The following is a 23,946-nucleotide window of genomic DNA, read 5'->3' as shown; positions in this document are numbered from 1 at the left end:
CCGGATGTTCGGCTGCAGGTGGCCGGAGCCGGCTGGCGGCTCCGCAGCTTGGCCGCAGAGCGGAGCCGGACGGGCAGGATTCTGGGGGGAGGGACTGAGCGCCTCCCTCCCATCGAGGATTCCGGAGGGAGGGACGGAGCGTCTCCCCCCCACCGCGGATTGCCCAGCACGGAGCCAGGTAGGTGTTTCGTACATCCCTAGCTAGAGCTGTATCTTCAGCCTATCATGTGGCAGTGAAGGCAGCAAAAAAGGAATATTATGCTGCCTCTATCGCGTCTGCAGAGTGCTGTCCCAGGAAGCTGTTCCAAGTGATCCGGAGCCTGGCCGGTCCTGTGGCTCCCGAACCACTCGAGCATTCTAAGGCCTCCTGTGAGGCCTTGGCAAGGCACTTTGCAGATAAAATTGATCAGATAAGGAGTGTTACTCCACATGCTGTGGATAAAGTTAGTGAGCAAGAGGCGGCCTGTGGCAAACCGGTTTTGTGGGATCGGTTCCAGCTTCTTCCTTCTGAGGAAGTGGACAAGGTACTTTCATCTGTAAGGCCGACCACCTGCTTACTTGATCCTTGCCCATCTTGGCTCATTATGGGCTGCAGAGAGAGACTGGGTGAGGGGATCAGGGCGGTGGTGAACGCCTCCCTTGAGGAGGGAGTGATGCCATCAGCCCTCAAGGAGGCAGTTATAAGACCACTCTTAAAGAAGCCCTCCTTGGATCCCCAAGTTCTGAACAACTTTCGCCCAGTCTCAAATCTGCCATTTTGGGGCAAGGTGATTGAGCGGGTGGTGGCGATGCAGTTGAAGGCACGCATGGAAGAAACCGATTATCTAGACCCATTTCAGTTGGGCTTCAGGCTTGGGCATGGGACAGAAACAGCCTTGGTCGCCTTGGTGGATGATATGAGGAGGGCTCTGGATAGGGGTGAATGCTCCTTCCTTGTTCTCCTCGACCTCTCAGCGGCTTTTGATACCGTTGACCACAGTATCCTCCTGGACCACCTGGAGGGGTTGAGCATTGGAGACACTGTACCTGCTTCCTCTCCAGCAGGTACCAGAGGGTAGCACTGGGAGAGGAGGTTTTGGACCCATGGCCACTCACTTGTGGGGTGCCACAGGGCTCCATCCTCTCCCCGATGCTATTTAAGATCTATGTGAAGCCGCTGGGGGCTATCATCAGGAGGTTTGGGGTGTGGTGTCATCAGTATGCGGATGACATGCAGCTCTACCTCTCGTTCAAATCTTCACCAAGGTTGGCCATATGTCCAAATGTCTGGAGACGGTGAGTGGCTGGATGGGGAGGAACAGGCTGAAGCTGAACCCTGACAAGACCAAGGTACTTTTGGTGGGAGACAAGAGGAGGCTGGGGGATGCTGACCTGGTGTTGAATGGGGTACGGCTACCCTTGAAAGACCAGGTCTGCAGCCTGGGGGTCATTTTGGACTCCCAGCTGTCCATGGAGGCTCAGGTGTCAGCTGTGAGCCGGACAGCGCTGTATCAACTCCATCTGATACGGTGGCTGCGCCCCTTCCTTCCCGACCATCTGTTCCCATCAGTAGTACATGCCCTGGTCTCCTCTCGTTTAGACTACTGTAATGCGCTCTACGTGGGGTTACCCTTGAAGACGGTTCGGAAGCTGCAGCTGGTACAGAATGTGGCGGCTCACCTGATTAAAGGCAGTTGCCGGCAAGATCACATCACTCCAGTGCTGAAGGAGTTGCACTGGTTACCAGTTGTTTTCCGGGCCAAATTCAAGGTGTTGGTTTTGACCTTTAAAACCCTATATGGTTCCGGCCCAGCCTATCTTAAGAAGCGCCTCCAGCAGCACCAGACAGGCCGCTCAACAAGATCAGCCTCGGATGGCCTTCTCTCTGTCCCATCAGCCAGGACAGCTAGACTGGCAGGGACTAGGGAGAGGGCCTTTTCTGTGGTGGCCCCCACTCTGTGGAACTCCCTCCCTAAGGAACTCCGCCATGCCCCCTCTTTAATGAGCTTCCACTGTGCATTAAAAACGTGGTTGCTCAGGCAGGCATTTGGGGTGGGTCAGGGTATTTTAGAAAATGTTTTTATTGTAGAATTTTATTGTTTTAAACTGTTTTATTATATGCTGTACATCGCCCAGAGTGGCTAGGCCAGCCAGATGGGCAATTAATAAATTAAATAAATAAATGCAGAAGTCATACTATTTAGCCAGGTATGGTAGTAATACCAGCTTTGGGTGCTTCCAGACGAAGCTTTTATGGCGCCATCGCCCTGCCTCACTCACAGACATTTATGGGGGACCCAGACAATGCCATCTTCTGCTTCCGACCCTCCCATGTTTCCCCACTGCTTCTTCCATCTTTTCCTTAACAGAGAAAACCCATTAAGGAGAAAGAGACAGAACAGCCTCACTAGGGCCTTCTGATTGCTGGCACTAGAAGCCCTCTGTCTAGAAGCACCCTTTGTCAGTTGCATCCTCCTTATTTCAGCTCAAACTGTAATTTACATTTCGTCTCAATGCTACCAAAGGAATCGTATAGACCCTTCCAAGGCATGTCCATATAGTGCCAAATGCTAAGCTTTAATATACCATGTTAGCTGAAGATCTCAAGTCAACACAATCAGCTCATGTAACCACACACAAGCTCTTAAAATTTAAGACTTAAAATCTTTTTTAAAGCATGTAATGCATTCCAGATAAATTCTGAACCTGCTGCAGTATTTTTGTCTCTGCTCAGTCCTGGCTTGGTTACCCAATAGGTTGCTTCAGACCCAGACAAGCCCAGGTTCTTGAACAGAACATTGGATAACTCATGACCACATTTTAGAATCCATCATCATGGAAGACTGTTGCTTTGCCGGGCTGTGGGATCCCTCTAAATATATTGGGGAAATACTCTACGGTGCACCACCACTGACTGAGTGGTAGTTGCGTGTGTGAACCTACCACAAGCTATCAGATTACTAGCCAGAGTGCAAAAGAAGAAGCTGGGTGCCCTGGCTTCTATGTGGAGCAATTCCGACTCTCCCATTCTGACTCTCCCATGTTGCCAGGGGTGCTGTTTGGGGCCCACTGGAGGCCCTGCCTGCTTTTCAATTGGCTTCTTGCTAACACCACAATTGGCTGATTCCCTACAGGCAAGAAGCCGCTGAATGGAGATTCTCTTCTCCCCACCCCCACACACAGATAATTTTTGCTAGCGTCTGCTGTCCCAAGTCATGCAAAAGGCCACTTTCGGTTCACCACAGCCCAACCCTGGTTGGCTTTCTTCCCCCCTCAGTTGCCCTTCCTGCTGAAGTTCAGCACTTCCTGGAAAGTCTCCATGCCTGTTTGATATTGTACTTCGCCTCCACTGCTGAAGGAAGGATTTACAGGTGCCTGGCCCTGTCTCCAAGACCATGACCGAGCGCTGACCTTATGTTACAATATGTGAACTCCTGCACTGCTGATAAGGAGGATTGGCAGATAGAAGCAGGATTTTTCAAATAATCCTTTGGGAACTTATAAGCTGCTCAGCCATAAAAGTGAGGTGACAGGAAGGTCGGGTTCACTAAAATAATAAATACTGCAGTATTTATTCAAAGTGGGCCTTTTCAACTGCAGGCCAAGCACTGCGATAACGCTATTGTAAATGACAAATATTAGCATTTTGGGGAGCTATTACATTATGATCCTTCCGGCTGAAGCTGATGTGAACATTTTCTCTGGTGCCCGCCTGACCGCTGATATGATGTGCTCTAAGAGCGGAGCCTCGAAAGCCCATTCAGGAATTAGCCATAGGTCAGGGGAAATGCATCACCTTTCTCCTGGGTCTCTCTGAGATCAGGCTCAATGGCTGTGTAGCACACACCATTGTAAAACACACTTTGTTACTCTTTTATCGCGCGCCTTTTGGTTTCGAGCTAAAAGCTGCTTCGAGCATGTTAAATTTCTCAGCATTCACTCTTATGATGCATCTCAAAGAAGCAGGACTTAGTCACTAGCAAACAGGAAGATGTGTGTGCAACCCCCAGGTACATGCAGAAAACCTCTGGAAATTGGTTGTCCAGAGACAGGAGAGATAAAGAAGGAGAAGCATTTCTTGGTAGGTAAGCTACTAAGTCATATATTTTAACACATGAAGGGAAAGCAGAGCCAGTGAGGTTGTATAGATAAAGAAGGGGGCTTGGGGTTGGGAACTCTGGGCTCAAAATTCCACCTCTGGCCAAGAACACTCAGGCCAAGTGTTCAAGACACAAAGCATTAACTCTCAGAAACCAGAGCCAAGCAATCAACAACACTTCATAGCACATCTCAAGATCTCTGGCACAAATGGGTCATACATTTCCCTGCTGGCTTTCCAAAAGACACACAGTCTCATGCAGGATTAAAATGGGACCAGGGAAACAGAATTCTGTCAGAAGAGACACTAAGAGCAGTAGTATTAACATCATGGATGAAAATGCACAACTCAGAGACACAGCACACACTGTGTAACTTCAGAGAAGAATGCCCTGTCTTACAGGCCTGATTAATCCTACTGAACAGGCACAACACTGATGGCTAGTGGAGAAGAAAACTCACTTGCCTCTGGTTGGCCAAGAATATTCAGGTACCAGCCGGTGAAGTCTGACTTCTCCAAACACCTCCATTCCATACAAGATATTGCTGATGAAGCAAGAGCCTTGTGGGGATGATGCTGTTGTAAGCTTTGATTCCTATTAAATCAGCATCTCATGTACTTCTGTATCTTTTAACATGCATTTGCACCATCTGCATTCTTCTTTTGTCAGTTCACATTTACACTTAACAAAATTTCTGCCACTTCCCTGCCCCTGGACTTTAGTAACTACAGTTGGAGGGTGGAAAACACAACAGTACCTTATATAAACCCAGGTCCTGTCCCCCCACTATTGATTGATTGATTGCATTTATACCCCGCCTTTTTTCCTCTTGCAAGGAACCCAAGGCGGCTTACATTCTCCTCCTCCTCTCCATTTTATCCTCACAACAACAAGCCTGTGACGTGGGTTGGGCTGAGAGTCTGTGACTGGCCCAAAGTCACCCAGTGAGCTTCCATGGCCGAGTGGGGCTAGAACCCGGATCTCCCAGCTCCTAGTCCAACACTCTTGCCACTACACCACACTAGCCCTGGTATTATTACTAAGGGCCTGTTTAAGGACCTATTCTACCAATGAAGTCAAGATTCCAGTAGATCTGGGGAAGTTATTTGGCTTAAGCCAACCTGTAAGGGCAGAACTGCCTTTGTTGAGTGTGTCAGCCTGCAATGCTCACTTTCGGGCAGGAATGTGAGAGGATCATCAACACTATAACTTTGCATTCACTTTATGGCAGGAGGGTAAAGGGGAATCACAATTTCAGCTACATACATGCTGGTCATCCAACAGCTTCTTGAAGATTCCAGGCCTCCTTTCACTATTCTGAGAAGAGCCTGGCCATGGGGAAGAGGGGGAAGCCCACTTACCAATACTGAGTAGATATGCAAACAACGGTATACGGGTGAGAAATCCACCAAATCCTGGGCGCCAGGCACCTAAGGTGATATCAAGAGAAACACATGGATCAGCTGAAAACGTGGAGAACTATCCAGGCACAAAACATGTATGGGGTTAGGGGAGGGGGAGAGAAAAGAAGAAAGAAATCATGTTGGAAATCACAGGAGGGAAGCAGAGAGGCAAAGAATGATAAATCACGCATTCTCAGAGGGGGGCAACCATCTTGCCCCTGCAGGTCACATGCCAGTGGTGGGAGGAACTCCCCCCTCTCCTCTTGCCAGGGGCCATCAACCTCCTTGTCACTTGCCTCAACTTCTAATTTGGAGAGGGACGAGAGGAGCAAAAGGAATTAGGAGACTGAAGTGAAGTCAGGGACTGTTATTCCAAGGTCACTGATCCTCTAAGCAATTAAATGGCAGCACAGGCAAATAACCCTAGCCACATTTGGTCAACCCAGTCTCTCATACTGGAATTTGGCCAGATGTCTTAAAAAATTAGTAAGCAAATGCCAACTTTGGCAAATGAGGAATCACTCTGCCTTTCATAAATTGAATAACTAATAACAAATTTAACTAATACCGAATTTAACTAATAATTAAAAAGAATTAATAAGCAGATACCAACGTTGGCAAATGAGGAATAACTCCGCCCTGCATAAATCTCATCCTCAACTACAATGCTCAGATAAAGCAGGACAATGAAGAAATGCACACACCTAGCACAAATCTCAATGATGAACAGTCCTGGATATTTTGCTGCTTTAAAAAGCTGAAACAAGAGGGCCTAATTCTGCCTTAGAAACATAAGAAGAGCCATACTGGATTAAACTAAGGGTCCACCTAGTCCATTCTGTTCACACAGTGGCCAACCAGCTGTCGACCAGGAACCCACAAGCAGAGCATGAGCACAACAGCACCCTCCCACCCATGTGCCCCAGCAACTGGTGTACAGAGGCTCACTGCCTCTGGTACTAGAGGGAGCACATAGCCATCAGGACTAGTAGCCATCGATAGCCTTCTCCTCCAGGAATTTGTCCAACCCCCTTTTAAAGCTGTCCAAATTGGTGGCCATCACTACTTCCTGTGGTAACAAATTCCATAGTTTAACTATGCACTATGTGAAGAAATACTTCCTTTTATCTCTCCTGAATCCCCCACCTGATTCAGGTGGGGGATTCAGGTGGGGGATCCCCCACAATCAGCTTCATGGGATGACTTCCGCTTCTAGTATTATGAGAGGGAGAAAAATGTCTCCCTATCCACATTCTCCATACCATACATCATTTTGTAGACTTCTTATCATGTCTCCCCTTACTCACCCTTTTTCCAAGCTAAACAATCCCAGCTATTATAACCTTCCCTCATAGGGGAGATGCTCCAGCCCCTTGATCATTTTAGTTGGCCTTTTCTGCACCTTTTCCAGCTCTACAATATATTTTTTGAGGTGTGGTGACCAGAACTGGACACAGTATTCCAAGTGTGGCTGCACCATAGATTTGTACAGGGGCAGTATGATGTTGGCAGTTTTATTCTCAATCCCTTTTCTAATTATGCCTAACATGGAGTTTGCCTTTTTTTTAACAGCAGCTGCCCACTGGGTTGACATCTTCATTGAGCTGTCCACCACGGCCCCAAGAACCTTTTCCTGGACAGTCACTGCTAGCTCAGATCCCATCAGGCTATACTTGAAGTTGGGATTTTTTGCCCCAACATGCATCACTTTACACTTGATTACATCGAACTGCATTTGCCATTTAGATGCCCATTCTCCCAGTTTGAAGAGATCCTTTCGGACCTCTCCACAATCCTTTTGTTTTAATCACCCTAAATAATTTGGTGTCATCCACAAACTTGGCCACTTCACTGCTCACTCCTAATTCCACATCATTTATGAACAGGTTGAAAAGCATTGGTCCTAATACAGATCCTTGTGGGACCTCACTATTTACTTCCCACCCTTGAGAGAATATACCATTTATTCTTACTCTCTGCTTTTTGTTCTTTAACCAGTTACTGATCCATAATAGGAACTTTCTGCTTATTCCATGACTGCTAAGTTTTTCAGGAGTCTTTGGTGAGGGACTTTGTCAAAGGCCTTTTGGAAGTCCAAGTAAACAATGTCTACTGGATCAGCCCCTCCCACATGTTTATTGACGCTCTCAAAGAATTGTAAAAGGTTAGTCAGACAGGACTTACATTTGCGGAAACCATGTTGATTCTTTTTCAGCAGGTCTTGTCGTTCTATATGCTTACTAATTTTCACCTTTCATAATGCCTTCAACTAGTTTACCCAGAACAGACGTTAAGTTATTTCTGTCCTTCTGGAAGGCAGCAGAATGCTCACCTTGGGGAAGGCTCCACCACCACCATCAGAAGTACCCTTTAGGCACAGCCATCAAGAGAACTGACAGCCAGTTTACCTAGCACAACGGGAAAATTCTGGAGCAGATGATAAAGCAATCCATTGTAGATTGGTCTTGTAGGCCCCTTGCAACTCTACTATTCTATTTTATATGATTCTATGTAGCCATTAGAATAGGCATCACTGGACGAAACTAAGGGAAAGCTTCCTATCATAGTTCTATAACTGCATCAAACATGCATTTGCCTAAAATGCATTTTTGTATTATTAGTGGATCCTACATATGTGGAGAACGGAACTACAAGATGGTCTTTGAAAGAATGGAATGTTGTAATCTATTAAACTTTTGGAAAAGCTGCCCAGTTTTCAGAATAGTCAAGCAATGGAATACATTTGTTTATAGATTTATTTTCTATAAACACACAGACACACGCACACACACACACACACACGACAAGTTTTGGGATTTACAATTTTCGTGGTCTTGCAAGGAATGGCTGGACAGGCATTGGTGAGAGGTGCCTCCCACACAAGGTATCCTTCCTTAAGACTGGGAATTTCATTAAATGACCAACTGGGTCTCTTACTGCAGTGTCATCTTTCAAAGACTCTGAGACTTAGACTCTTAAGTAGGATCTTGACACCACACTTTATGGGCAATGGTTTCTAGAAATATTACATCTTTAGTTTCCCATTGTGTTTGCAACACCACCAAAGCAATTCAGCTCAGTCTGACTAATATATAAGTTTATCTATTAGTCAGACTCAGTTTCCAAACTTAACATTCTGATATGATGGAAGAAAGGCTTCTGTTCTTACAAGAACATTTGAAGATCCTTTTAGCCTTGGCTTCTGCCAGTGGCTTAAAAAGTTTTTGGTTTTGTTTTGTCTCTGCAAGCCTTTGTCTGGATTGTGGTTTTACTTTTTACTCCCCTGAGTATGATTTGTTGATTGTTACTCTTTTTTAAGTGCTGCAAGCTCAGTATTTCTTTATTACATATTGTTCATATTCTGATGTGAGCTTCCTTGAGCATCTGTGTTCAGAGTGAAAAGGTGGGATAAAAATTGTATAATAAAAAACATGAAGCTGTCTTGTTGCAAGTCATACAATTATTCTGTCTTTGTTCAGTATTGCCTAGTCTGATTGGCATCAGTCCTTCAAGGTCTCTCCTGAGCTAAAAGAGATCCTGCAATGAGAGGTGCTAGGGATCAAAACTAGGACCTTCTGCAGGCAATGAAGTGCTCTACCACTGAGCTTCAGCCTCTCCTCCAAAGGGATACCCATTTCCTCCATGTGGAGCTCACGACTGGAACCTGAGGCACTGCTTCCCCCCATGGAACCAGTGGGGCAGCACTAGAATGCAGGCACAATTCTTCAGTCCTTTGAGAGCACAATTCTTCAGTCCTTTGAGAGCACAAGAAGCATCTCCCTATCCAACCTTTCCTCCTGCACTGTTGCACTCTTCAGGCAGACCTCTACTCCAATGCCAGTTTCATCACCAAGGACAGCACCTTCCCCCTCCAATCCAGGATCAGGCCAAGCCTGGGGTCCCTGGTGGAGGACTTATGCTGGGAATGGACAGAGGGAGTGTGAGCCTGTTCCAGCGCCATACAGTGCTATTTACTGAGTTATGAAAGCAGCAAGGCTACACCACCCCTCCCACACTGACCATCCATTTAAGGCAGCTTTACTTGGATCCCTTTAAGGTCCTTGCTATCTGGGTCCTTCCTCCCCACCCCACCCACCCCCAGCAAAGCTAATACAGGAGTACTCCTCGAACCCATTTCCAAAAATGTTTCAGGGAGCAGCAAGACTGACACAATCCCTTTCTGCTGCACAGGGACAGCACACCAGTCTCCTGGCACAAGATCAGGGGCAGCATGAGAACAAGATCCACAGGGATTTTGCATCATCTGAGAAAGGCTTTGGGCAGGGTGCCTCAGTTCTGCAGCAAGCTGGAAACACAGACACAATACACACAAGAGCAGAACTCAAAAACAGGGCTTTGGTGATTAGGTTTTATACTCTGAGCATGCACATGCACTGCCTAGAAGCCCTTGTTCTCCATTTATTTCATTCCTAAATGACCAGCTGGTTGTTGAATCAGGGAAGAGGAGGCCTGGCCTTGCACTGGGGGAGAGTCTCTCTGATCATCTTCTGGCTGCCCAAGGGATGGCAGGGCAGCCAGAATGGCCAGGCTGCAATTCAAACAGGGGACAACAAAAAGGCGTGGGGAGTGGAGAGCAGGGTTCTGCCCTCTTAGCAAGGTTCGCTGGTAAACCCTGACCCTCCAGAGGACTCAACAGAACAGCTCCGCCAGCAGCAGTGGCTGTCCACGGTACAACAAGGGCCCAAGTCCCAATCCAGGGCAATTGCTTCTCTCCCAGAAAACGCACCCCCCCCCTTCCCTTTCCAGCCATCGCCATGCAGGGACCGGCATCTTGGGCAAGCCAAACCCCAACCCTCACTTGCACTGTGGATGTACTTGCCTCTTCATCCTCTTCTTCATCTTCGACATCCAAGATCCCAGAATCCTGCTCAGACATCGGGCTGGTGGGTTTGACCTCTGGGTCTGAGCTTGCACAAGCATCCTTCTTGAGTCTTCTACCTCCCGCTTTTGCGGGCTGGGACACAACACTGTCCAGGCTTCTTTGCTGCTGGGCCTAGAGCAGAATCAGATGGAGAATTCAGTTAGGAGCACCTCCTGCCATCATCTTATGGTGGAACAAATGGCAACCTACAGAACTGCACACAACTGAACCTTGTGTTTACCTCCCTTCCATTTCTATCCCACTTGGGAGATTATGCAAGTGCACAAATCCTGCAATGGTGCTCGTTCACAAATCTCTTTCCTGAGCCCAACACACTGCCAGAGTGATCAGTTTGCGGCCCAGCTGCACTGATGTGGCAGCCATCACCGGATGCATTAAGGACCAAGGGTTACTTTACTTTTGGATATGTTCCCCTTTTTATCCCATGTCAGTAAAAGCCTTCCACATCTGGGCCCCAGAGAACCATGAAAGCATTCTTGCAGCATCCTGGGAAATCTGAATAGTGCACTGTTGATTGACACCGTCTGCAAAATGCATTCTGCCAACAGGCTAAGATGTGGATTCTCCCAAGACACTGCTTGACAAAAGAGACAACTTGGCAGGAAGAGGTGTCCCTGCCTCCACCTCACCCCACCCCGGTTGTACCACATTTGTTCATAAACCTAATATTTTAATCTGTAGGAAGCACAATACAAGGGGGCATGGGGGGAGCTTGCAAGGAGCTGTTGGGATTTTTCTAGCAGCAGAGAAATAGGCCACTGAGCCTTCCAATTAAACTGACTGTCTGAAACAGAGCAGGGGTTTTCTTGTTAGAAAGCATCATGCGCATGGCAGAAAAGAAAATCCACTCGCCCCAAATATGTGTGCATGCACTGACAGACTGGAAGGGAATCAGGACACAGAGACATTCCTCAGGAACCGAGTTTATATAAAGTCTAAGGGGGCAAACCCCACTCTGCACAGAAGTCTGAAATGACGGACAGTCAGCCTGTGGGTGATCGGATCCTGCACAGGGAGCCTGCTCTCATGCTCTCGCTCCTTCACTTACACTTGACCTCCGGAACATGGAAATCCAGTAGTGCGGCACCAGCATGAAGAGCAAGCTGTGAGCCCAGCGTTTCCCCAAGGGCAAGGGAGGACAGGATTCCCCATGCTGAGGTCACACTACAGTGACCCACGTAGCACCCAACCACAGCAGGAGAAGGAAGGAGGAATGTCAGGGCAGCCCCCCCCCCAGCCCCCACAATAGCACAAGAGCCAGGCAGGCTCTGCTCTGGTGCAAAACCAAAACCCACAGAAGACCGTCAGTGGCAGGAGCAAATGGCTCCTCCTCCTCCTCCTCCTCCTCCCCGGAAGGGAGTGGAGTGCATCAATCCAAGTGCGGCCCTGGGAAGCGATAGGGTCCAGCTTCCCCAGCACCAGCGCAGCACTTTGTCAGAAGTGCAAACGGCAGGCAGCACCCCCACCCCACAAAAGGAGACTCCACATTGCACAGCATGAGGGTTTATGCAAGCCCCACCCAGCAGTCCCGTCCCCCCCAGCAATATTCTAGGGACTAGCAGAAATAAGTACAGCTGCTTAGCAGATTGCAGGACCACAAAGGCAAAATGGGAGCCTTTAAATGGGCTTTGCAAGCCTTAGATATTCGCAACACGAAGAAGTATGCCATGTGATGGAGGGTGCTGTGGGCCCAGGCGGAGGGCTGGCCGGCCTCTCATGCTCAGGCCACAAAACAGATCCTGGCACCTTCTCCCTCCAATGCTGCACAGGGCCGTGTGAGGGGCTGCATCTTCCCCTGTGCCCAGAAACTGCTGTGCTGTCCCCAAAGCAGAGTCTCCCCATTTTAAACTTAATCCTGAAATATCCAAAAAAAACCACCGGGTGATATTGAGGAAACTCTTATAAAATGTGGGTGGGCAAAGTAAGATTCACCCAAAGTAACCAATGCCCACAAAATCAAGGTGCTCTCACTGAGGCTGGAGTTGGGGAGTTTTCATGGCAAGATACTAATTAGAACTGCAACCCTTTGCTGCCCTGCATACCGGAGTACCACTGAAAACAAAGGAGAATTAAGCATCCCCCAACTCAGTCGGAGAGGTGCGAAAACGTAACAGCCCTCTCAACAGTCAGAGTCAGTCAGAAAGCAAGTTCACTCCGGATGGAGGAGCGACCCTGCGGGACGGACGGACGGACAGACCCAGCAGGGTCCTCGGTCATGGCGCAGCCCTGACCTCTAGTGGCAAAACAGAGCAGAATCTACACCAACACATTTCCCCATTCATACACACATACACAGGAATCCTGCAAAACTGTACAAATATTAGGCCCTCTTTCCCCCCCTGCTCTTCCAAACCCAGCTGCCTGCCAAGACTCAGGGCAGAGGTGGGTTGCCCTCACCGCGAAAGCTCTCGACAGCCTCCCTCCATCTTATCTTTTGGTCCTTATTTCTTCTTCTACCTTCCAGTTCTACTATGCCCAGCCACCCAAAAGTCGCCTGCTCTCCAACTCTGCCCATTCTCCCTCAGTGCCCCCATCAAACTCCCTCCCAGATTGGGTTTGTAATTCCCCCTCCCTGTTTAGACCCCAGTCCATAGCCTGCCCATTCTGTGGAACTGTTGGCTTCTCCCCTCAGTTCTCATCCCTAACTGAAACAAAAACCCAAGTGTATGCCACTGCATGAGATCACAGACACCCCTTGCTACTCTTGCCTTCCGCCACCCCGGCATCCGTCATCTCCTTCACTGCCAAAATTCAGATTACACAAACTCTTTATTTGCTTGTGTTCCTCTGCAGAGGATGGTACCATGTAGACAACACCAAGAACAAGATGCCTCCAGCAAGGATCAATGAAGCTGCTGGAGTGCCAAGCTGCAGCACAGAGCCCCGGGGATGCCATAGACACATTTGCTGCATCCCTCCTAAAGTCTTGGAGGAATCAACGCACCGATGGCCAAACCTGTCCAAGCTCACACTGCATCATGTGCAACAGACTGCTTCTTTCCAGGGAGGATAATAATGACCCAGGTCACACACACAGGACAGGTGTCCAGAACATTTTAGAAAATGTCTAATTGACATTTATACTTGTACTAGGGGATAATCTAAAGGGTCTTTGCAACCTAAAGATACCCATATCTGATCTCCAGGACCCCAATAAGAGCCCCCTTACAAAACCCTCTAATTATACTCTACCAGTAGTGGAGGGAACCACTTCCTCCCTCTGTACTCAGGCAGCTGGTCTCTGATCATCTCCAGCTTGAGGACATTTACCTGCATCTGAGCATCACAGCTTCATCGGCGCCAGGAATAATTTAATATTTGAAAAATTTCAGTACTTGGAGTATGACATTGTGTGTATTTGTCAACAAATTCCACAGTATCAATTTCTTTCTGTAATTGTCTGAAACACATTTGCCTGTTGGTAATAAATGTTTGAAACTCAACATTAAAAAAACTAAGATCATGGCATCTGGCCCCATCACTTCCTGGCATATAGAAGGGGAAGAAATGGAAGCAGTGACAGATTTTACTTTCTTGGGCCCCAAGATCACCGCAGACGGTGACTGTAGCCATGAAATTAAAAGACGCTTGCTCCTGGGGAGGAAAGCTATGGCACACCTAGACAGCATAGTAAGAAGCAGAGACATCACCTTGCCAACAAAGGTCCGTCTAATCAAAGCTATGGTTTTCCCAGTAGCAACATAAGGCTGTGAGAGCTGGACTATAAGGAAGGCTGAGCGCCGAAGAATTGATGCTTTCGAACTGTGGTGCTGGAGAAGACTCTTACGAGTCCCCTGGACTGCAAGGAGGTCAAATCAGTCCATCCTAAAGGAAATCAACCCTGAGTGCTCATTGGAAGGACAGATACTGAAGCTGAAGCTCAAATATTTTGGCCACCTAATGCGAAGAGAAAACTCTCTGGAAAAGACCCTGATGCTGGGAAAGACTGAAGGCAAAAGGAGAAGGGGACGGCAGAGGATGAGATGGCTAGATAGCATCACCGATGCAATGAATATGAACTTGAGCACGCTCCGGGAGAGAGCGCAGGACAGGAAGGCCTGGCGTGCTGTGGTCCATGGGGTCATGAAGAGTCGGACACGACTGAACGACTGAACAACAACAACAACAATAAATGTTTTAAAATATAGTCTATGAACATCTATTTATAAAGGAACTATGTTGTATCTGAATGACTCAGTCCTTCTCAGCATTAGAAAAAACATATCTTTCTGAACCCAGATACAGGAACTAAGAGCCTGCCATGAGTAAACAAGAGTCGACTTAATTAGATTTATTATCCTTAAATGGTTTTACTCTTACATTACAAGACCGTTTTCACAAAGATAGTCTTATTTTACATTATGTTCCCTTAAACACTGCAAAGCATGGGCTTAAGCTTGCGCTATCCCCAGGGCTTGGCTATAGTTTTCACATTTGTATTTTTGAAGAAAAACTAAAAGGAAAAGAGTCAAGAAGACTCAGCATGTGCTTCACTACCTGGAGGAAGAGTGGAGTCCAAGCCCCATGCTTTCAAACATGCTCTAAGCCCCCTCCAAAATAATTGAATCCCCTCCTATTGCTGGTTTCCTTCCAAGGCAGTTACATGCACTGTCTGAAGAGCCATGGCAATCTCTAGATCATGCTCTCCATCAAAGACCAACCTCCCTCTTTTAAATAAATGTTAGAAGATGGATTTTTACCAATCTTTGCCTTCCCCAAACACTCCCACCTCTCACCCCAGGAAGCCTCCTCCTGTTCCCACTTAGCCCAAAAATCCACTCTGCAAATCGTTCTTCTTCCCAGAGCCCAAACCCCACCCCTCCTTTCCTATCTCTTCACCCTAAGACACATGTACACTTAAGATGCGTCTGACTCAAGGACCAGAAGAGAAAACAATCAGGAATCTCAGTGGATATCAGGCAAAGGACTGACATTAATTGGTAACCCATCACTGACTGAGGTCAAGGAGGGCCAGAGCGAAGCTGTCTACAAGTGGCCAAATCTGTTTGCACAGGCATCGGAGTGCAATAGCCATATCTGGACCACCACTCTCATGCACGAATTCCCTGTTCTGAAGAGTTTTCAGCTATGTCTTCTGAGCCAAATGCAAACAAGTTTTGCACTACAGCGACCACCCTGCAGCTCTGCTGAAGGCTAGCCACAGTGACAAGAATACTTCACCCTAGCAAACCCTTTAGATTCTCTTGGGAAAGCAGATCCTTCCGCCACCTCTGAGATCTCGCCACATCCAGAGGCACTTCTGGCAAGCTCTCCGTACTTCAACAGTTTGGGGAGGGGGGCAATGCAATCAAATGGCTAACTATATATCTATTCTTTTAAAATCTTCCATCATGGTTTCATGGCAGGATGTGTGCCACCTCCTTGTTGCTTGGTCCACAGAACACAGGCATCTCATTGGTATTCACATAATTACCTCTGCAGTACAATTACCATCACTAAGTCTCACGGCACCACCGACGAGAAAGCAATCTGTGTCACAATTGCTGGAGGTGGGGGACATATGTGGAACATCAGAAGCTGCCTGATACTGAGCCAGGCCCTTGGTCTTTCTAGCCCAGTCCTGTTGACACGGATTGGTAGTAGCCATCCAGGGTTTCAGGCAGGATTCTTTCCTAGACCCACCTGAAGCTTCCGGGGATAGAGATACCAGTAAGGGGCACCTGCTTTTAGCCTAGTGTGTGAATGTGTGGTCCCCGACTCCCAAGCCAGCACCACAAATGGCCCGGAAGGCTGCAAAGGTCGTGCACCCCAGCTCTAAGTAAAGAGAAGGATGTGCACATGCACCCTCCCCCCATTTAGCTTTTCTAGTATGGACGAACTGAATGTGGGCCCAGTTTCCTCACATGTAAAATCTCAAGCCTGAAAGAAGCCCAGAGGAAGTCCATTTAGCCATCAGGGGCGCCCCCTCCTTTATCCTCATGGTTTGAGGGAGGAAGCACTGTGTGCTATCGCTGGCACTGTCCATAAAGAAAGAAAAATGGCCTGCCCAGCCAGCACATTTCAATTCTCAGCGTTCTGTTTCGTATAAAGGCATCTGCAAAGAGCCCAGTGGACAGGCACACTTGGAAACCACATCAAAGTGCAGCCGATGCTCCATCCCACCCTCAGAAATCTGAGCAACCTGGGGAGGGAGAAGGACCAGAAAACCTTTACCTTTTGGTGTGGTTTACATGAAAGCCAGTGCATTTTTTTTTACTATTGGGTAAAAGCACCCGTCTCACACAGAAGCAATCAATCTCTAGCCCCCCCCTTCTCCTTTTTATTGTCCTCTTTAAGCAGAGGGTGTAAAGAGAGCCCCGTCTGGTTCCAGTACCTTGAGCAATAATGCAGAAAGGTGGCTGGACCACGTACTTCCCATACCCTTCAATATATGGTTATTTTCATTCTCACACAGGGCTAGTTGAGGGTCAAGCCCAGTTTGGGAAAATAAGCCACAATCTGGCTGTAGCTTGCTTGCATGCATCTCCCACCACAACCAAAGCATCAAAGCAGAACACAAAAACTTGAAGCTGATTCAGTAAGTGCACAGGATATATCTTTACAATTACGCAAAAATTTGCCCATGAAAATCTGAGGTGAAGAGGGCTTGGAGGCAACCCCCACCACAACCCCTCACTTACTTTTTTCTTCCTGATGTTCATTGCCTGTTTGCAGTTGCTTCTTTCTTGGATCTGCAGCTTGTGTGCCTTTTAAAAAAAAAAAACAGGGGCTACTTCCTGATATAACCAAGGGTCACACAGCCAGTGTGATAATATAATGTTGTCACACAGTCAATCAGCTTCAGCTATGTGACATCATCAGAAAGCCAAATCAGAACGAATGTAGGGAACATTGACCTCACTCTGAATACGCTACATGTTGTCATTTGGCTATGTAATAACATAATCTCTGCCCTATTCCATACTCCCCCCACCTAAACAATTTCCAAAATGAGAAGCATGTTTCGGTGGCAGGAATTGCAAAATGCACCCCACTGACCATTTCCATTCAGCCCTAATGTAGTTTGTGGTTATTTTGTTTAGTGTTTTTTTTTTTTTTTAAATCATGCCATTTCTCACATTAAGTATCTGGCACAGAACAAGGTGTGTAGTTCAATAGATGTGGAAACAGCTATGGGAAAATAAGAGTTGTCTTTCATTCCATCTCAGGACCCAGAAGAAGGGAGAATTCAGCAAGACAAAGACAGACTGAGAATTGGTTAAAGAAAACATGGAGCAGGCTGTAGGCAATTCGCTCAGGTAATTCAGTGCCACATGATGTGATCAAGAAATGTTATGGTGTTAATAAGACTTGGAATGGAATTTGGGAGGGCAGAAAGGATATCGGGAGCAAGTCCAAGACTGGGCAAGGCCATAATAGGGAAGTGAAAGAAGACACTAAAAGGTCAAGGAGGGCTCAAAATCAGGTTTACCAAACCACTCTAAGTGACAAAGGATCCTAGCAGCAACTGGCAGGCCACAGAAAACCAGAAGAATGACAACTTACATGAGCAGGTACCCAACCCCCAGCCAGCAAGCCAGGCATGGCGAACAGACAAAAGCATTACCCTGATTGTGCCTGTGTTTGCTCCTATATATCGCAGAGCATATACAGAAAGTAGAGGAAGAAACTAGAGGATCGGCTGTCCTTGACTTGATCCTAACCAAAAGACATGACTTAGTGGATAAAGTAGCAGTTACAGGAACTCTGGGGGAAAGCGACCATGTTGTACTTGAATTCTTAGTTCTAAGGGAAGCAAAAGCCGAGTGTAGCCAAACACGTACCCTGGATTTTAGGAAAGCTGATTTTAATGAACTCAGAACCATGATCAGTAAGGTCCCATGGCAAGCGACTCTAATGAGAAAAGGAGTCCAAGACGGGTGGGAGCTTTTAAAAAAGGAAATTCTCAAGGCACAATCACAAACAATTCCAACAAGAAGAAAAGGTGGAAGACAACAGAAGAAGCCAATGTGGCTTCACAAAAAGCTTAGAGATGACCTGAAAACAAAAAAGGACACACATAGGAAGTGGAAGGAAGGCCAAGCAACAAAGGAAGAGTACAGGCAGATAGCACAGAATTGCAGGGATGGCGTCAGGAAGGCTAAAGCGGAGAACGAGGTGAGGTTAGCGAGGGATGCTAAAAACAACAAAAAGGCTTTCTTCAGCTACGCGCATAGTAAAAGGCAGAGGGAAGAAATGGTTGTTCAGCTATTAAATAAGGATGGCAAAATGAAAACAGATGACACAGAAAAGGCAGAGGTGCTCTACTCCTACTTTGGCTCAGTCTTCTCCCAGAAGAGGGTCTATGACCCCCCTGGCAAAGGCGAAGTACAGGCTGAAGAGGCAGGATTGCAGCTTGAGATAGATAGGCATATGGTCAAGGAACACCTAATTACTTTGAATGAGTTCAAATCTCCAGGGCCAGATGAACTGCATCCTAGAGTAAGAAAGGAACTGGCAGAAGAACTCTCAGAACCGCAGTCTATTCTCTTTGAGAAATCATGGAGGACGGGGGAAGCGCCAGATGACCGGAAGAGGGCTAATGTTGTCCCTATCTTCAAAAAGGGTAAAAAGGAGGAACCTGAGAACTACAGACCAGTCAGTCAGTCTGACATCAATCCCTGGGAAAATTCTGGAGCAGATGATAAAACAATCCATCAGTAAGCACCTTGAAAACAATGCAGTGATTACTTGAAGCCAACATGGATTTGTCAAGAACAAATCCTGCAAGATGAATCTGATCTCATTTTTTGATCAAGTAACCTCCCTTGTGGACCGTGGGAATGCTGTAGACATCATATACCTCGACTTCAGCAAAGCTTTTGACAAAGTGCCCCATGATCTCCTGATGAGCAAACTAGCTCAAAGTGGGCTAGATGAAACAACGATCCGGTGGATCCACAGTTGGCTACAGAATCGGTCTCAAAGTGTGCTTATCAATGGGACCTTCTCAACCTGGGGAGAGGTAACGAGTGGGGTACCGCAGGGCTCAGTCCTGAGCCCAGTGCTCTTCAACATTTGTATTAATGACGTGGAGGAGGAGGTGCAGGGAATGCTGATCACATTTGCGAATGACACAAAATTGGGCGGGATAGCTAATACTTTGGACGACAGAAACAAAATTCAAAGTGATCTGGATAGACTGGAGCGCTGGGAAGAAAACAACAGAAGGACATTTAATAGGGATAAAAGCCAAGTTCTGCACCTAGGAAAAAGAAACCAAATGCACAGTTACAAGATGGGGAATACCTGGCTCAACAACACTACAAGCGAGAAGGATCTTGGAATGGTTGTCAATCACAAGCTGAATATGAGCCAACAATAAGATGTGACTGAAAAAAAGGCCAATGCTATTTGGGGCCGCATTAATAGAAGCATAGCTTCCAAATCCTGGGAAGTACTAGTTCCCCTCTACTCGGCACTGGTTAGGCCTCATCTGGAGTACTGTGTCCAGTCCTGGGCACCACACTTTAAGAAGGATGCAGACAAACTGGAGAGGGTTCAGAGGAGGGCAACAAAGATGATCAGGGGACTGGAAACAAAGCCCTATGAGGAGAGACTGAAAGAACTGGGCATGTTTAGCCTTGAGAAGAGAAGACTGAGGGGAGATAGGATAGTGCTCTTCAAGTACATGAATGGTTGTCACAGAGAGGAAGGCCAGCATCTCTTCTCCATCATCCCAGAGTGCAGGACATGGAATCGTGGGCTCAAGTTACAGAAACCCAGATTCCGGCTGAACATCAGGGAAAACTTCCTGACTGCTACAGCAATACGACAATGGAACTAATTGCCTAGGGAGGTGGTGGGCCCTCCCACACTGGAGGTGTTCAAGACAAGGCTGGACAGCCATCTGTTGGGGATGCTCTGACTTGGATTCCTGCATTGAGCAGGAGGTTGGACTCGATGGCCTTGTAGGCCCCTTCCAACCCTACTATTCTATGATTCTATGAGAGCACAGGAAAAGGGCTCTCATGCTGGAGCCACAGAGCTTCTGGTGTGGCGGATGACGGGTGGTCCGTAGAAAGCAGAGGGCCTCCACAACAGCAGGCTGCTCACCTCACTGGCCCTTACTGTAAAACACACCCCGCAACCTCAGGCTACTGACACTATACAAAGACTGGCCTCTCTGTGTGCCCTGACATGCTGGCAGCGCCAGCCCTTCGGACTCTTGCCAATCACACTCGGATGCTGGGTTCCAAACTGGGCTCCCTGCTCAAATGCCTCCCACTTCTTTCGTTCCTTTTTTCTAATCTCTCACCAGACAGAAGAGGTTTAATAAGCTGGGCAGGGAGGCCTTTGGGTGGACTGGCCTGGCCGTGCTGAGTGCAAGCAAGCCTCTCAGCTCTCTCATCACTTCCACACGCTGATCCCACCAACAAGGTTGTCTCCGAACCGGGACTGCTAATTGGCTCTTTCCTGACGAGCTGGGAGATAAGGTACAGGCGGTGGCGGCAGAGGAGGATTTATTGGGGCAGAAGGCTCACTGGAGCTCTTGCCAGTGGTTTTGATTAGTTACTGAGAGTTTGTTGCCGCTGCTGCAATTGTTTTATAGACTCCTCTAATGGACAGAGACACAGAACTTTCAAATGCTGTTTCACAATATCCCTCAGAATGGAATACATATCCCTTAGAACAATATTACAGAAAGCAGGCTAGCAAGGGAAGAGAGAGGAGAAAGCTAATAACAAGCGACAGTGTGGCTGGGCCTCTGCCAGGGATGCATTTGAAAGTTATAAAATCCCTCCAAGGTCCGATAAGAGGGGGTATTATTACTGCAAGGTGTAAACTTAACATGCTGACATGGCTTCTGGTTTAAGTTTTAACTAAAATCTAGCCACACATAAAGACCATCAGAGGTTATTAGCTGGTTATCAAGGAGGGCAATTTGTCAGGGGGCAGGGGGTAGAGAGACTGGACCGCCACAGTGGAGTGCAGCATGTGAATATTCAAGCCATGGCAGGCGGGCGCTGAGGCTTATTGGAATGTGCGAACCCAGCACAGGGTAGGTTGTTGCTATGGTTAACAAATTACCCACAAACCAAAAACAGCCCATGGGTTGTGAGTGGTTTGTTAACCACAGAACAACCCACCCTTGCCAGGTTTGCTGCAGCAACTGCTGCCATGGCTTGAATATTCACAATGGCCTCTGAAACCAACCTTAAGGCCCAGACAGGTTCATATGGGTGCAATTGTTGTTGTTCAGTCGTTCAGTCGTGTCCAACTCTTTGTGATCCCATGGACCATAGCACACCAGGCCTTCCTGTCCTCCGCTCTATCCCAGAGTGTGCTCAAGTTCATATTCATCGCATCGGTGATGCTATCTAGCCATCTCATCCTCTGCCGTCCCCTTCTCCTTTTGCCTTCAATCTTTCCCAGCATCAGGGTCTTTTCCAGGGAGTTTTCTCTTCGCATTAGGTGGCCAAAATATTTCAGCTTCAGCTTCAATATCTGTCCTTCCAATGAGCACTCAGGGTTGATTTCCTTTAGGATGGACTGATTTGACCTCCTTGCAGTCCAGGGGACTCATAAGAGTCTTCTCCAGCACCACAGTTCGAAAGCATTGCTTCTTCGGCGCTCAGCCTTCCTTATAGTCCAGCTCTCACAGCCTTATGTTGCTACTGGGAAAACCATAGCTTTGATTATACGAACCTTTGTCGGCAAGGTGATGTCTCTGCTTCTTATTATGCTGTCTAGGTGTGCCATAGCTTTCCTCCCCAGGAGCAAGCATCTTTTAATTTCATGGCTAAAGTCACCGTCTGCGGTGATGTTGGACCCCAAGAAAATAAAATCTGTCACTGTTTCCATTTCTTCCCCTTCTATATGCCAGGAAGTGATGGGGCCAGATGATCCCAAACCATTTTAGGAGTGTCTGGGGGACCACAGGATATTTCAAATTCCTGGATCAGAGGTTGGAGTGGTCCAATTTTGGGTCCAGGAATTTGTGCTCCTCGTCCCCTCACCACTGGCGTGGAGAGAACTGTACCGCCTGCCTCTCCGAGGTTGCTTTTGTGACCTAGGAGAGGAAGGGGGCATTTCTGTGAGCGGGGGTGGGAGGGGACTGGGGAGGCTGGCTTACAAGGATCCCCAGGCCTCCCCAGCCTCCTTCCCTCCCCCTCCGCAGCACCCCAGCTAGACAGGCAAAGAAGCCCATCTAAGGACAAGGTAGAGCAGGAGGAGTGTCACTCCTTTGTTTTGCATTCGATGCCCATAATCCTCTGAGTTCGGAGGCTTACGAGCAAAGGGATAGGGCTGTGCCCTAAAGGTCAATACCAGCACTTTAAAACTGGGCCCAGAAACAAGCAAGCAGCCAATACAACTCGTACAATATAGGTGCAACTAGGGATGTGCGACTCAGCAAAACTCATGCTCACCAAAGTTCTCCAAAATCTGTCTTGAAACCCGTTCCAACTTGCCCATATCAGATTATGAACTTGTTTTTTTTCTTTTCACATGAAAATCCATTTGTATTTTTGTGCATATTTTTTCAAAATGTACACGTAGATTGTGTGCATCTTTGAAATGTATGCATTCTTCTCCCATTGTTTAAAGTATATTTGCACACCGTTTTAAAAAATACATATTTTTTCATATGGAATTTTCAAATGTACGCACGCTGTCGAATGATTTTTGGGGGCTACGAATAACATTCCAAGCCTGGAAATGTACGGACTTCGACCGCAGACTGTGTCTGACTCCGTGTTCAGCCCGGAAGGTGCAAACGAGGTAAATCCTGATCAAAAATGAACTGAAGTGAATTTCTCAAACATCCCTAAGTGTAACATGATCTGAACACCTGGCCTCAACAAGTGTGTGTTGTTGGTCAGTCTGGTGATTCATTTATTATTTATAGCATTTTTATCCCACCCTTCAGCCAAAAAGGCTCCCAGAGTGGCTTACAATGATAAGAAAGGCTTACAGTTTGAAAGGCACAACAAAAAAGAGGATTGGGAGGGTGGAGGAAAACAGCAGGTTCAGACATTAGGTTCTTAGTTGCAAAGTTCAGTGGTCATGGTGTTGGGTCTAAACACAGTGGAAGGGCTGCTGCTTCCTCCAAAGTCCCCAGCAGTGACAACTGGTAGCAAGACGGAGGGGGCTCTCAGCTGGAGCTGTATCTGGGCATGATGGAGGTGCCTGACTGCTGCTTCCTCTCCCTCTGATGGCCTCAGTAGTGACAGGTGGTAGTGGATGACTTACACCTGGAAATGGACAGAGGGAGTGCAACCTCTTGGTTCTCCTAGACTCCAATTGCCATCAGTCCCAACCAACACAGCCAATGGTCAGTGACAATGGGAACTGTAGTACAACAACATCTGGAGAGCCAAAAGTTGCCCATCCCTTTCAGCAGCTTTTGATACAATGAAGGAACACAACTGTCCTCCCTTTTATGTATTTAATTTGGTTTTAGGGTATTATGGGACTAAATCTTGGGAGGGTTGTGTGTGCACATGTGTGCGTGTGCATGTTTGTGCATGTGCACACATGTGGAAGAGAAAGAGGGAGAGAGAGAAATTAACTCAGGAAACAGAAACTTATTTTGCAGAAATGAACAAGAAACTACTCT

General features: G+C 47.4%; 1 protein-coding gene across 13 annotated transcripts in view; it reads right to left on the bottom strand.

Annotated features, from left to right (window-relative positions):
• EXOC6B (exocyst complex component 6B) overlaps positions 1–23,946 on the bottom strand; it is a 400,399-nt gene that overhangs the window by 189,942 nt on the left and 186,511 nt on the right. For 9 of the 13 annotated variants that reach the window (XM_084855222.1, XM_084855227.1, XM_084855223.1 and 6 more), the window contains 3 exons: positions 17,027–17,092; positions 10,323–10,496; positions 5,441–5,509 (listed from right to left, as the gene is read on the bottom strand). In XM_084855222.1, coding sequence (XP_084711348.1) covers positions 5,441–5,509; positions 10,323–10,496; positions 17,027–17,092 — 309 coding nt within the window. Of the gene's footprint in view, positions 1–5,440; positions 5,510–10,322; positions 10,497–17,026; positions 17,093–21,542; positions 21,641–22,997; positions 23,898–23,946 lie in introns of those variants that run through there. The other 4 variants (XM_084855225.1, XM_084855221.1, XM_084855232.1 and 1 more) reach the window with 3 other exon arrangements.

Source organism: Heloderma suspectum, chromosome 5, assembly GCF_057233095.1.
Source record: "Heloderma suspectum isolate Gila_16-S chromosome 5, 16-S_ref, whole genome shotgun sequence".
Lineage (NCBI taxonomy): Eukaryota > Metazoa > Chordata > Lepidosauria > Squamata > Helodermatidae > Heloderma > Heloderma suspectum.
This window is presented reverse-complemented; position numbering and strand designations above follow the sequence as displayed.